General features: G+C 43.9%; 1 protein-coding gene across 1 annotated transcript in view; it reads right to left on the reverse strand.

The window, feature by feature from the left end:
- Positions 1-15190, reverse strand: part of PRUNE2 (prune homolog 2 with BCH domain) — a 272917-nt gene that overhangs the window by 37493 nt on the left and 220234 nt on the right. The window contains 2 exon segments of the mRNA XM_019463559.2: positions 872-1075; positions 2688-2767. Of these exon segments, the coding sequence (XP_019319104.2) occupies positions 872-1075; positions 2688-2767 (284 nt within the window).

The following is a 15190-nucleotide window of genomic DNA, read 5'->3' on the forward strand; positions in this document are numbered from 1 at the left end:
CTGCTTTACTGGACGTATAGCAACAAACCTAATAAAGTCCCTGCCTCTGCAGAGCAGACTATGCAACCCGATAGTTAAATGATAGGTTTTAATTACTGACACGGAAAATAAAATAAGAAGAGGGGTTGGGGCGCCTGGGTGGCTCAGTCGATGAAGCATCCGACTTTGGCTTAGGTCATGATCTCACCGTCCGTGGGTTCGAGCCCCGCATCGGGCTCTGTGCTGACAGCTCAGAGCCTGGAGCCTGCTTCGGATTCTGTGTCTGCCTTTCTCTCTGCCCCTCCCCTGCTCACGCTCTCTTTCTCTCTCTCAAAAATAAATAAACATTAAAAAAAATTTTTTTTAAATAAGTAGAGGGATAGAAAGTGACTGGGTGTGGGGGGGGGGTGGGTGTGGGAGGCGCCTTTGATTATAGAGGTCAAGGAAGGTCTCTGATGGCAACTTATTAAGATCTGAATAAAGAGAAGAACCCGGCTATGGAAGGGACTTCAAGGAAGAACATTCCAGATAGTGGGCGCTTGTACAAAGAAACTAGTAAGCTCTAATTTCTCTGCTTCTGCAAACCCAGCCCTAATTTTCTTATAACGCAGCATGTAATGGTGTTCTCACAACCCCAGTGCCTAGCACAAGGCCTGCTGAGAACAAGCATTTAACAAAGGAGCAATGGCTGTGTACAACCTCTGTGAACCATCCTGTGCTATCACGCTCTAAACTGTCGATCACAGCCGCCTATGACCTGAGATGCAAAGAGAAGATTCTAGAAACCACAGAAAGGAGCCACCAGCAACCAAATGGGACATCTGTTCCTCGTGCCACTTAAATAATCTTTCATTTCTCATGTAACTTTGGCCTTGACAACTTGGCAACTTACCGTGCCCAGTGTACTCAAAAGAATCTGCTTCATCGGGGGTATCAAGTTCATCCACATTGATATCGATTTCATCTGGGCTGTCCAGGTTATCATCAGAGAGAATAGACCCTTCACTTTGTTGGTCCAGAGAAAGATTGATATTTGGGGCAGTGAGTTTGATCCTGCGAGGAGGAGTGTCGTTAAGATCCAGAGAATTGGGAGGTTCTAAAGAGGAAAAAAAATAGCAACATCAAGTACTAGACTGTATATGCGGCTGCCAACAGTGGGTGGGCCCCAGTGAAAAACATTTTTAAGGCCCTTAAGCAAAGGCATACCTGCTAAAAATCCTTATATGCCATTGACATCCCTTTCTTGACCAGCGGGCCTCAGGACTGGGCTTATCCCAGCCACATCAGCCCTGGCCACATAAACATAAAAAGCGGGAGCCAGTTTTCAGAACTATCCTGTTTAGGTGGAAGAACCTGACACTGACGTAACGTTGAACTGAATTTTTATGATGCATAAGAAAAACAGCTAAGCTTACATAGATCTCATAATGGTTCGTGCAGACATCACTCCTATGGAATGAAGGCTATGAACTTTACTTATTCATCTATTATGTTCATAGTTACTCCTCAAATACTTCTCTTCAGTTCCTGACAACTCTGGGTATGATCTGTAGTCATCTTGGTATACCTCTCAATTCTAGAATTCTAACTCGGCTCTTGTCCTAAGGGAGGTGACACTGTTTCTTTTTCATTAAATTTTTTCCTCTGTATAGACCATCACCCAAACTGTGTTCCATGTAATGTTTTTATGTATTATACTTGAAGAAAGCTTCTATTGGCCGATAAGTTTGAAAAACATTGGGTTTCTGTATTATAGGAATTCTCCGAGCAGTGTTCTCCAAAAGAATGTTTTGTGATGAGGGGTTCCATGTAGCTATTGAGCACCTGCAATGAATCCAGTGCAACTGAAGAACTGAACTTTCCACATTTATCTTAAGTTTTCATTAATTTAAATAGCCACATGTAGCTAACTGCTACCATATAGGACAACCATAGCCTTAATGCCTGTGTTATTCAAAGTGCATTGTGAACCTTCAAGAGCGGTGTAGACATACAGTGGCTATTAGGCTTATTTGACCATAGACAGAACATTTAAAAATCATTATGTCCCATGACTAGTATCTTGAAAAATGCCCTATTAAATACTTGGACAGAAAAAAAAAATGACTTGCTTTTTTCTTGTTCCATTCTAGGCTTGGCCGATAACATCAGGGCTCAGGATCTTGGTACGATCCTGGAGCTGGTACGGTGCAAAGGGTGACCTCAGTACGAAGCGTGAGTAGGAGGCAACTGGAAATTTAAAATTCTCTTTGGATATGCCGTGAGCTATACACCTGTGGTGTGTAAGGGCTTTTTGTTTGTCTGTTTCAGCACTCAGGATACCGAGCTTTCTTGACATCACATTTTCAATTGTACACATTCTGACAGTCAAGTACAAATATGGTGAGCCTCGGTGCGAGCTAGGATTTGGTATGATGATATAGGGTAGCTACTTATCCCAGGAACTGAAAACACTGGCAGTTCCAGCTGTGGCCCAGGAGGGAAAAGGCGGCCCCCACGAGGCAGCATCGGTATTCACGTCAACCCTGAAATTAACCAAATCGAGCCTACCACCCTCCTCGCACATTTTTTTTTTTTTCCTCTCTCTCTCCCTTCACTTTTATCACAGAAATCACAAGTTGGATGCCTAGGGAATGGTTCTCTCACTGAATATGACAGTGTTGGGATACAGAACACCCCTGAAGGAAATGAAGAAATGCTCCTCTCACCCGGCCTCATGTCTGCAGCACTGGGACTCAGCATTCCGTCCTCCAGGGGGACGTCCATGCCTACATCCTCTGACAGCAGTCTGAAAAAGAGCAAAGCAGAGCGTGTAAACAATCGTATGGGATTTATCTTTCTCTGAAAGGCCAGCCCAGAGATCCCAGGATGACATTTTCACCTCCCTTGGAATAACCTCAGTATGTGCGCCAGGGCTAGTGTAAGTGGCCCCATTGAGAATTAAGACTTTCTGCGACTAAGACCCATGGAGGACTAAGACCCATGGAGACCAGTTTTATTCTGTGCACATAGTAAGCCATTTCTCCTACCAACTCGTGTAAGTAAGCACACACCACAGGAGGAAAAAAAACAAAATCAGAAACAGGAAAAGCAAATAACTAATAAAATATACTTCAGGTGGGCGTTTCATACTTCCTCAACAACAAAGGCAACATCCGTGCTTTGGAGTCAAGACAGGCCCGACTTCGTACAGCTCTCTTCCTGTGTGTAAATCTGAGCATATTAAATTGCTGTTGGGCAGAGAAAGCATACTCCGCTGCTCTCTCTTTATCAGGACATTAGGGATATACCCCCTACCTCGTTGAGTTGCTGAAAAGTTAAGCAATCAATGTGAAGTGCCTAACGTTCCTGCGAAGGTACCAACTGATGTTATTTCCTATCCTTCTTTGAATATTTAAAGATTCACCATGAATTACATGTTGGTGAAGACAGTTCTGGTAATGAGCTATTATCTCTTCTCTCTAAACGGTATTGAGGCCAGGACTGCTTATATGTAAGCCCAGGGTAGGAGAATAGGAAAATGCTGGAGAAAATTGTGACAAATGCATATGCTCTCATAGGACTACTGTTCATAGTGAATCCCCTTTGACTTATTTTTACCTCCTGTCCCTTGTTCAGTATATCCCCATTGGTCGTGATAATATGTTTTTCTTCTTATTTTTTTTTAAATTTTTTTATGTTTATTTGTTTTTGAAAAAAGGAGACACACTGTGAGTGGGGGAGGAACGGAGAGAGAGTAAGACACAGAATCCGAAGCAGGCTCCAGGCTCGGAGCTGTCAGCACAGAGCCCACCGCAGGACTCGAACTCACGAGCTGTGAGATCATGACCTGAGCCAAAGTCAGACGCTCAACCGACTGAGCCACCCAGGCGCCCCAATACATTGTTCTTCTTGATGCCTTCCATGTAACTTCACTCATCTGGGGTTAGTCCTTGTGATGGAGACACTAATCTAAATTTAAGCGTGATAAACCTTTGTGTTAGCATTCTAAATTTAATCCCTCCCTCTCTGTTACTGACACTTTTCTCCACTTGAATCTGTGTCTACTAAATTTGGAATCTGCTTACCTGGATGATTAACTTCTCCAGGACCCAAGTCAAACTTCTTCTTGTCAGTAAAGCACCATGATAAAAACAAAATTCTACGTCTCTAATGATTACTGTACTTGCTTCATTTATTCAAAAGTATGTAGTGAATATCGACTATGTGCTGAGGATACAGAGGAACAGAACAGATGAGCCTCATTCCTGCGGAGATGGGACGATGGGGTGAAAATAGTGACTATCACCAATAATTCAGTGCTGCTCTCTGAGACAAGTGAATGTCCATGCGTTTACCCATCAACCCCAAAGAGCCCTTCAAAGACACAATGTCGGGGAGTTTCTATCTCCATACGCTTGCTAAGGCTTCTATCCTGTGTCTTCTCCAAAACGAATTCCTGCACCCTGGCAGAAAGACAGTGAGCAAGAGGTTGGTGTGGGAGTCAAAGGCAATAATATGTTGGCAGGAACAAGGAAAATAGTGTCAAACAGAGACACCGTACTGGGTGGCCGCAAACCAATTGTCCAGCAATGGGGGGGGGGGGGGGGTGAGCAAAGAGAAGGCCTGTGCTAGACCCCAGGTTTGAAAGTCCTGGGACCCAGCGGGATGGTTTTCCATGATGGTGGAGCTTTTCAGATTTCCTTACCACGATCCCCTGTTATGTGAAGTAATCTGTATGTGTTCTCCTTGACATGCACCCTGTAGTATCTGTAAATTGCTATTTAAGAGCAATTGGATTCCAATCTCAGTTCTATCACTCACTGTGTGTCATATGACAAATTATCTAATCTTTCTGTTCCTCTATTTCGACACCAATAAAAGAGGGAGAAGGCACGATGCCAAAAAAGTAACCCGAAAAGGGAAAAAACGTGATCCGTTATTATTGTTGTTCTTTCTATCATCTATTATGACTGCCTTCTCTATTGGCCTGGAAGCTTCATGGGACAGGAACCACGTCTGTCTCTACTGTTATGTCTCCAGCACTTGGTAGAAGTCAATACCCGATAAATATGCGTTGAATTACTGAGCTTGAAATTACCTAAATGCACATGTACGTTATTTCCTCTAGTCTTCTATGAGTCAATCTTAAAAAAAAAAAAAAAAAAAAAAAAAAAAAAAGACATCATAGCTGTACCTATTTCATAGAGCACACAAAGGTGCATATAAGGGTACTTGGCCTTAGCCCAAAAATAAATATGAGGGCTTTAAAATAGGTAGATAGTATCAGTCTCAAATTTTTGTAGGTTTTATTTGCGGCAACATGGATGAGCACGGAGGGTATCGTGCTAAGTGAAATCAGCCAGAGAAAGACAAATACCACATGATCTCACTTATCTCAAAAATCAGCCCACCAACCAACCAACCAACCAAAACCAACAAAAACCACAAACAGACCCACAAATACACAGAACACCCTGGTGATTGCCAGAGGGGAGGGAATGGGGGATGGGCAAAATGCGTGAAGGGGAGTGGGAGACACAGGCTTCCGGTTATGGAAAGAGTAAGTCACGGGGATGAAAGGTACAGCACAGGGAATATAACGGTGTTGTAACAGTGACCGATGGCAGCTACACTTGTGAGCACAGCACAACATACACAGGTGTCAAATCACTATGCTGTGCACCTGAAATGAATGGAACACTGTGTGTCAACTATGCTTCAATAAATAAAATAGTTTTGTAGGTTTTCTTAATGTTTGTAAGTTATGGGAAACATCCAGGGAATAACTTTAAGAGTCCCAGATCTGAGGGTATAGTTCTGGATTTTAATTCTCCAATAGTATTGACAAACTGATAGGCCCTGAGAAAATTGTCCAACTACCTTTGTGATTTTAAATCGAGATTATAATAAATACCTAATATCCCAGGGACTATGGAGAATAAATATAATACACATATGAGTACTCTGTAAATTAGCATTGACTAAGTCTAACGTATTACATTCCCTCATTTTAGACATAATATTTGTGATTTAATTGAAGTATGTGCCATTGTTGGACAAAATACAATTAAGGTTGGGTATTAACCCAGGCGAGAGAAAATTTCAGTATGACATAAATCTCCATAGACTCCATTAGTGCTCTGAACTCACTGACGTTAGTGAATAGAGCCTTTGTCTCTCAATACTTTTTGGCAACACAGAGCAGGGATCCTGTTAAGAAGGTGCTAGAAGGCCAGCAGTAGCATGCAGAGGGGGAAGGGAAAACTGAAGGTTGTAGTCAGGGGTGATCAGAAAAGAGGGACTCTCAGACCATGGCTATTACAGAAGGCCATAGGGTCATTTTAGGAAACCATGGGGACAGAGAAGGAAAGTTGAACCAAAATAGCCTAGAGGCAAAAACCTGAAAGAAACACTAGTTGTGTTCATTGTAAATACTTCAACCACATTCATGCCTTGGATCTGTAAATATTTATAGAAATGACGTGGCCAACCAGAGTAGCTGGCAGTTGAGCAAGACAGACTTAAGATCAATAGTGGATGCCTCTCGGGATCTATTGGGTAACAAATCTGTTCAGCGTGAAGGTAAATATTTTTCCTCATCCATCCATAGCCATACTCAATTTGGGGTATTCTGTCTACAGAATGGAGTTACCAAAGAGGCTGAGGGAATTGTAAAATACAAGTGGGACTCTACTATGGCCGACCTCTCAAACAGATGCTCAGCTCCACGTCTCCATCTAGAGGATGGATCCAAGACTGTTTGTTTGCTGGATGGTTTTCTACTCGTTACTGCTCTCCACCAAATATTTCTGGCTCTTGGCCTTCTGGGCACATGGTAAAATTGGACTTTCCTGCTCTCCTTTGAAATTAGGTGATTTGCTCCGACAAAGGGAATGAGACCAGAAGTGGTAGGTGTCACTTCTGGGCAGAAGAATTAGGTAGGAGCCAGTGCGTAGGTATCATGGGCTGCTTCCCTTCTTGGTGGTTGAGCTGGGACTCTGTCAGGTTGTGGCTATGAGGAGCAGAGGCCCCCACTAAAGCTCACGGACTATGTAAAGAAGAAAGGAATTTTTGTTGTGGTTTGCCCGAAGATGTTGAGTTTCTTTGTTACCACATCCTAATCCAGCCCATTCTGACTAGTACAGCTGGCCTTTATTATTCATTTTGAAGGGAGTATCTGACTCTCACTCTGCCCTAATTTGGGAATTCCATTTCCCACCTTCTCAACCTAGGCTCATGTGGACGATATACATCTTGTCTGGGTTACTCACACACAAAAGAATATTTTTAATGTTCAGAAGGGCATCAAATGCTTTCAACTATTTTTTAAACTCGAGTATTTCTATATCATCTTGATGGTTTTTCCATCTAGCGCCTGTTAATTTGCTTAATGCTTTTCTTTAAATTGACTTATGTTAGTTAGGTAAATTTATTTTGAAAGGAAGGTTTGTATCAGGTATATATGGAAACTTAGTGTCACTTGCCTAAAATTGTCACATAAGTGAAATATAATAAAACTAAAATGATGCTATTAAATTCAAGGTAGAAACCCCAAGGCTTTCACTCAAGACTTTCACTCTGTTAGAAAAAAAAAAAGACTAGTGTCCTGAAAAGTATAGCCCTGTATCATTATAAATACAAAGACATGCTGTATGAGATAAAGCAACAAAAAAGTAATTAATACATTTCCAAACTTGAAAGAAACCAAGGGAAATCCCCAGGTGACAGAAACAGAGTTACTCCAGAAAGCTGATGGGAAAGTAGCCCACAGGATTTTGGACTGGACACAGGCTTTAGGGCTCCCCAGGAGAAGTGACCTCCAGGTGCTGGAAGAAAGGCCTAGATCAGAACTTCTAAAGAAAGCGGTGGACCTTAAAGAACGGCCCCCTTACTGAAAAGGGGATGAGAGGAAACTCTAGTCTCTGGCCTTGGAAAGCAAGTCTGCCTGGAATCTTGGATGGAAAATGAGAAGCAATCTGTAAGAATTAGGCATGCACTTGTATGCCGAGCATGTTTCAATTTATATTACCCGAATGATGTAGGTAACCCAAGTCAAGAGATTAAAATTAAATCTCATCTCTCTGAAAGATGAGCTCACACCAAAAAAACCCCAAAGCCAAAAAACTCAAACTACAAACTACACAAGGGAAAAAACACTATGAGGGATTGCCATCAGATGCAGTAGACAGAGGAACTGGCAATAAAAGTCCCCCTGCTGAAAAGGAACAATATGAAAGAGATTGTAGCGATTAAGGAATAATTTTTCAACCTTTCTTGTATGAAAGCACTGAGATCTGAGGCTGTCGGGCTTAGCTGGTAGTGTCACTTACCCTGACTAGCCAGGCTGCTTCAAAAAGGAACTTCTAAAAATAATAATGCAGAAAAGGGGCACCTGGGTAGCTCAGTCAGTTAAGCGTCCAACTTCAGCTTGGGTCATGATCTCACGGTCTGCGGGTTTGAGCCCCATGTCGGGCTCTGTGCTGACAGCTCGGAGCCTGGAGTCCGCTTCCGATTCTGTGTCTCCCTCTCTCTCTGTCCCTCCCCCTCTTGTGCTCTCTGTCCTCAGAAATAAACATTAAAAATATATACAATGAGGCAGAAGGGTTGACAATAAAGTGACATAAAAACTGTCAGAAAAATATTAACCACAGGAAAGCAAACATCACACTACTGATATCAAACAAGATACATTTTAGGCAGAAAAGCATTATTAAACTTTACGAAAGTTATTATTTCACAGTAAAAGAAATAACTCTTCAGAAGATATAATAATCCAGAACCTATATGCTTTCAACAACAGCCCCAAAATAAAACAAACATTGAATGTAAGTTATAAGAAAAATTAATTTTGTGTGGGAATATTTCAATAGACTTCTCAAGAATTTATAAACCAATCTGAAAAAAAGGCATAAAGACATAGATTTGAATATAATAATATAGCTTGATCTAATAGATCTGTGCTCAATAAAAGTACACAATTTTTTTTTTCAAACTTACAAAAACTGACTATATAGAATGTCTCACAAAATACCAGAAGTCAGAATCACATGTGCCATAATCTCTGACTTCAGGGACATACATCTAGAAATCAATCACGAAAAGACAATTTGGAAACCGAAAAACCCGTTTGTAAATAACCGACAGCAAAGCTCCATGAAACAAAAGTTGTGAAGGCAGCTAAGGAAACTCCTAGAAGAAAACAAATCGTTTTGAATTCGGATATTAGAAAATCAAACGGACTGAATTCCCGGAGTTCAACTCAACCCAGGAAGCCAAAAAAGAACCGCGCTCTCATGTGATTCGATGCTATTTGTGTTAAATCTGTGTACCACCTCTCACGATCATGAATACCAACTCAGGGGGACAGTGACATAAGTGATTCTCCAGTTTGAGAGTGGATTCCACGTGCATTGGTTGATTTTGTATTTCTGGGACTTCATAAAGCAGCTAGTATGCAGTCGCATGGCACTAGGCAGTCATCTAGTGAATGACCGCAAACACAAAACTTTTGGACACAGTGAAACGCACTTCCTAGACCAGGTACAGAGGTAAGCCCATTCTACATTTTACATCCTTTCAGCATGACTGAATCTGGAAGGACTTAACTGTTGCTGTAGGACTAGCCTTGCCTGAGATCAGGTTCTTTTTAATAGGAAAGGAGCAGGGAACCAAGATTTGTCTCACACACACACACACACACACACACACACACACACACACACACACATCTAGCATTTCTAGATGGTAATGTTTCCTGATGGGCATAAACACCCAGAAGTACGCAGCAACCCTTTTGGAGTATAATCATTCTTGTAAGATTGGCCACTAAAAAATATAGCTCCGTAGAGGTAGGACAGCAGATTAAGACCTTAATTGTTCTTTAGAAAAATATCATATGGTTATATTTGGCTATTTTTGGGGAAATGATTACATAAAGAGAAAGTTCCTTTACGTCAGAGTTTCTAAAAAAATTCTCCCGGTTTCCTTCTGGTCAAGTAAGATATACCGGACTGTTCAAGTGGCTTCCTCTAGAAACGGCGAGACAGGGAAAAAAGAAAAATCAAACAAAACTTTTCATGAGGTGCTTGCCTTCCTTTGTTAAGTAGGTAAATTAGTCCTTTAAAGCCCACAGGTTGGAGGACTGCCGTTTCAGGATTCTTGTCTGATAAAGTAGGCTGCACAATTTAAGGTAAGAATGGGTGCCATGTTGTGAACCCCAGGGCACTTACCAAATTACTCAAGTGGGAGGCAAGCCAGAGAGGCTGCCCTGGGTTTCACACTCCGCTTAATCACGCTGATCCCAAGGAAAGGAAGGGAGCTTAGGTCCCACAACAGGAAACTGGGTTTCAGCCCATAAAATGAGGCTCTTGGCAACAATTAGCTGCTCAGCTGAGCTTCCTTACCCTAGAACAGATAAGCGCTGTGGCCCCTAGGGGCCAGCCAGGGGAGGCAGATAAGAAAGGGGTGATGACAGGGAAAGCAGATGACAAAGTGAAAGACACAAACATTGGGCCCTCGCCCAGATACCAACTTCTCTAGAGATTCTGCAGAAACCCACAAGCCGTGCCATCATTTCTCGGGTCCTCAGAGGAGAGGAACACAATGCAGTCTCCTTACCCAGGGTCAGATTCTAAAAGTCTGCAGGTGGCAAAGGGGACTTGTGGTCCAAATGGCCCTTGGATAAGGTTCTTGAGCTGTTCCCTAAATTATAACGTATGTGGTTGAAATCCTCTGTGTATAAAATCCTTTACAATAAATCTTAGGAACACTAAAGTTGAGGAACACCGAGCAGGAAAAGAAGACCATCCTATCGCTTCCCGCCATTTGCTTTTAGCGATAATGAAATCCTTTGCAACCATTTGCATTTAGTAACAACGGAACCGTTGGCCGGGAGTGGAGATGCGTGGAGAATTCCACCTCCTGCCTGGGAAGCTTATGCCCTTGTCTCTTCGTGTGTTTTCAAAGACCTTGATACAGATCAGTCATTTGTGTGTTGTTGAGACGATGAAATTAAGCGACATCATCTCACCCTGAGGACGGGAATGTAGTTGTTCATGAAGGGACTCTCCGTCCACAGCCTGAACGACTCCCAGGCGTCTCCAACTCCACAGGCGCAAAACGGTATCCAGCATCTTCCTCCCCACAGATGAGCCACATCCTATAGTCTCCGGGGTGGTTTTAAAAAAACGTCCACAAATTCTTTGACGCTCCTTGCAAAAGTGGAAGCCTAATTCCCCTTCCCTTAAGGTTGGATCGAGTTTAGTGACTTGCTTCTAAAGAACAGAATGAAGCAAGAGGGACAGCGTGTGATGTCTGAGAGTAGGTCCTAAAAAGCAGCGTGGCTTCCTCTCTGCTCTTTCTTGGGTCCTTCACTGGGAGAGGTCTGCTGCTGTGTTGTAAGGCCACTCCAGCCGCCCTAGGGAGATATCCATTGGATATCCATTGGATATCCATTGAACTAGAACTGAGGCTTCTAGGTCAAATCCAGGAAGGAACTGAGGTCACCTGCCAATAGCCATGTGAGTGACCCACTTGGAAAAAGTTCCTCCAGCCCCCATCGAGCCTCCGAATGACCGTAGCCCCAGCTGATGCCTTGGCAGCAACTTCCGGAATCCGAACCACCTAGTTGATCACGCTCTTGAATTTCTGACACACAGACACCGTGAAAGAATAACATCTGTTGTGTGATAGTTGTGATAGATTTGTTATTTATATGTATATAATATATAATGTTATTGATATTTATAATGTACTTGTGATATGTAATATTTGTTGTGTTGCTAAATGTTGAGATACTTTATCATCCAGTAAAAGCAAGCTGCCACATCCCACGTCCCAGTGAATGTCTCTAGCTATTACCTGAGCACGCAAACCTCCAAACCAACACTCGTTCTTACTTCCCCTTCTTTTCTAACCATTTCTTCCCAATCCAGGTGACCATCCAGTCCCTTGGCTTCGCCTCACCTCTCCTGTCCATTCTCACCGCTAATGCCACTTATGCCAATGGGTAAACGCTCAAGTCCATTGCTTCCTTGCGGAAACCCGTTTCCCCTTTTCTCTTTCTGATTTTCCTCCCCACGCCCTCCAGATCACTGACTGAATATCTGTCTCAATCTCACCTTCTTGTTTAAATCCCTTCAGTGCTCCCCACTGCCTGAAGGGAAAGGTCTCGAGGCTTTCCTGGTCTGTCCCCCCGCCCCATGCCAAATCAGAGCCTCCTTTCTTATTGCCCACTCCCTACTTGGTCCTGCTAATCTTGCTCATCTTGTTACTCCCCTTGGACATCTCAGGTACTGATCTCACCCCCAATGCACACAGATGGGTCAGGGGCCATAGTTTCCTGTGCTCACTTCACATTGGATAGTTTTCATACTTTTTACAATCACCTGTTCATAACTTGTCTACTCCCCCAGCCCGCCATGCCTCCCCACTCCTATCCCTCCCTCCACATAGGCAAAAGACTTCATGTGGTGCTTAGCACAGAGCCTAGCACGTAGGGGAGAAGGAGAAATAACTATTGAATAAGCGCCTTTAGATGTGAAGGGCTCCCTGCTTTTCTGGTGAAATGTTCCTCCCAATATCTCACGACGTATCAGAACTTGGTCATCAAAATTCTCTACCGACAAATTACTTTTGTTAACAAGTTAGGTTTCTTTAAAACATAATTTAGAAAAGTTAGTTGAGCCTTACAGAAATGATATTATAAAGAAGCAATTGCTCTAAACATAATTAGGTAAAAATCACCTGGTAGCGTTTACTGAGCCCTCTACCTCAACAATAAAAGCTCCTGGATTGAGCATCCAACTCTTGATTTGGCTCAGGTCATGATCCCAGGGTTGTGGGATCGAGCCCTCCATTAGGTTCTGCTGAGCAAGGAGCCTGCTTGGGATTTTCTTCCTCTTTCTCCCTCTCTCTCCCTGCCTCTCTCTCTCTCTGTCTCTCTCTTTCTCTCCCTCCCTCTCCCCCTCTGTCCCTCTCCTCACTCACATGCTCCCTTTCTCTCTCTAAAATAAAAAAAAATAAATTAAAAAAAAAAAAAACCTTAAAAGCTCCTTCCTGATATTAGGAGCATGTGAGTGTGGGCGTGGCTAAGCAAGGGAGAGGTTCTCACCAAGGGTGGGGAGGAGATACGGACAACTGTTGGTCTTTAGAATTGAAGCCGGTCTTCAGTTGCTGGAGACGACGCCTTCTGCAGATGACCAAGTGACGGCATTTGGCCCAGGCTCCTACAATCCTGCCCACCCCCCCACCTCACCAGCTCAACACTACCTGGAATTTATCCTTTGTGGAGACCTCTCTGCCCTCCCCTTGCCTGAGGAGATACGCTCACGAGGGTTCTTCTCCCCCACAGCACAACGCAATGGCTTCCCTGACTTAATTTTACTTCCTTTCCCTCAGACGTTCAAGGGGGTACACACTCAGGGGCGCCTGGGTGGCTCAGTCGGTTGAGCGTCCGACTTCGGCTCAGGTCATGGTCTCACAGTCCGTGAGTTCGAGCCCCGCGTCGGGCTCTGTGCTGACAGTTCGGAGCCTGGAGCCTGCTTCCGGATTCTGTGCCTCCCTCTCTCTCTCTGCCCCTCCCCTGCTCATGCTCTCTCTCTCTCTGTCTCAAAAAAAAAAAAAAAAAAATTAAAAAAAAAAAGAGGGGACACACTCAGACGCCAGAAATATGAACAGGAGCCTCCATAGATACTCTTCCAATGCAAAGATGCTCAAGCAATTATATTTGCTGACCCGCAGGGTGTGGTAGAGGCTTTGAGACATGTTAGGTTCTGAAGGCCACACAGTCGCTGGGGAGACTAGGCAACACTGCGGTAGCACAAAAGCAGCCATAAAGAAAATGTAAACGAAGGGGTGCGGCTGTGCTCCACTAAACCTTTAGGTACAAGATTGGGTAGCAAGCAGACTGGACTTGACCTTGGAGGCTATAGTTGGCGTGAAAACAACCTGGATAAAATTTCCGTTCTCAAAGTCGGGTACGTATGCTTCTAAAAATTGTGAAGCTTTAATGTTTTCTGCAAGCAGCACCCCCAGCTAGGGTTGCGTGAGTATAAAGAGTTTAACCGGAGGTACAGTTTGGAGCTTTATGCATCAAAATGGTAACTGCAGGTGGCTTCTGACCAGCCATTCCAATTATAAGAATGTATGATATATGTAAAAAGATGTTTACCGTAATAAAAGAACCCGGGGTTTTTTGGAGGGGTATGAATTTGATGGTGATACAAATACAAAACAGCTGGACGTTCCCGCTTCCTTTTAGCTTGTCACTTTCAGTTGTTAAAATCCAATTCAGCTTAGAACTGATAATTTCTCATCTCAAAATCCAGTCTCCTTCCCTTCACTCTCCTAGTGGTACTGCCCAAAGCTGGGCCTCAGGGAGCTCAGGATAGGAAGGGCTCTTCCCTCCCTCCTTCTACTTAGACAGCTTAGACCCAGGGAAGGGGCTGGGTAGGTGGGAGGGTGCAGTGGGGGCTGGGAGACGCTGGGGTGTATTTCCACTCCCACGCCTCTCCCCAGCCCAGTTTCTGGGAAGCGGCTCAGTTCTCTCTAGCCCCCGGCCTCTGCTCCCTTGCTTGAGCTCTTTGAGGTCCCATGGGGACTCCCCAGTGCCCTCTCCTCTGGTACCGGAGACCTGGCTTGACCACGGCTTCACTCTGTCCTCAGCTCCTGACACGGCCTCTGGTTGGGGCCTTCTCACCTTGGGTGGCATATTAGTCTGCCGGGAAGGCTGCCCTAACAAAGACTACGGCCTGGGTGCCTTAAACAACAGATTTCTCACAGTTCTGGAAACTAGAAGTCCAAGAGCAAGGTGTCGGCAGGGTTAGTTCCTTCTGAGGTCTCTCTCCTTTGCTTGGAGATGGCCACTTTCTCCCTGTGTCCTCTCGTATTCTTCACCTTAATGTGTGTCTGTATCCTAATCTCCACTTCTTATAAAAGCATCGATCAGGGGCGCCTGGGTGGCTCGGTCGGTTGAGCGTCCGACTTCGGCTCAGGTCATGATCTCACGGTCAGTGAGTTCGAGCCCCGCGTCAGGCTCTGTGCTGACCACTCAGAGCCTGGAGCCTGTTTCGGATTCTGTGTCTCCTCTCTCTCTGCCCCTCCCCTGTTCATGCTCTGTCTCTCTCTGTCTCAAAAATAAATAAACGTTTAAAAAAAAAAAAAAAAAGCATCGATCATATCAGACTAGGGTCCCATTTTTAATGACCTCATTTCAACTTAAATATCTCTT

Source organism: Panthera pardus, unplaced genomic scaffold, assembly GCF_024362965.1.
Source record: "Panthera pardus isolate Hobbes unplaced genomic scaffold, ASM2436296v1 HiC_scaffold_20, whole genome shotgun sequence".
NCBI classification, from domain to species: domain Eukaryota; kingdom Metazoa; phylum Chordata; class Mammalia; order Carnivora; family Felidae; genus Panthera; species Panthera pardus.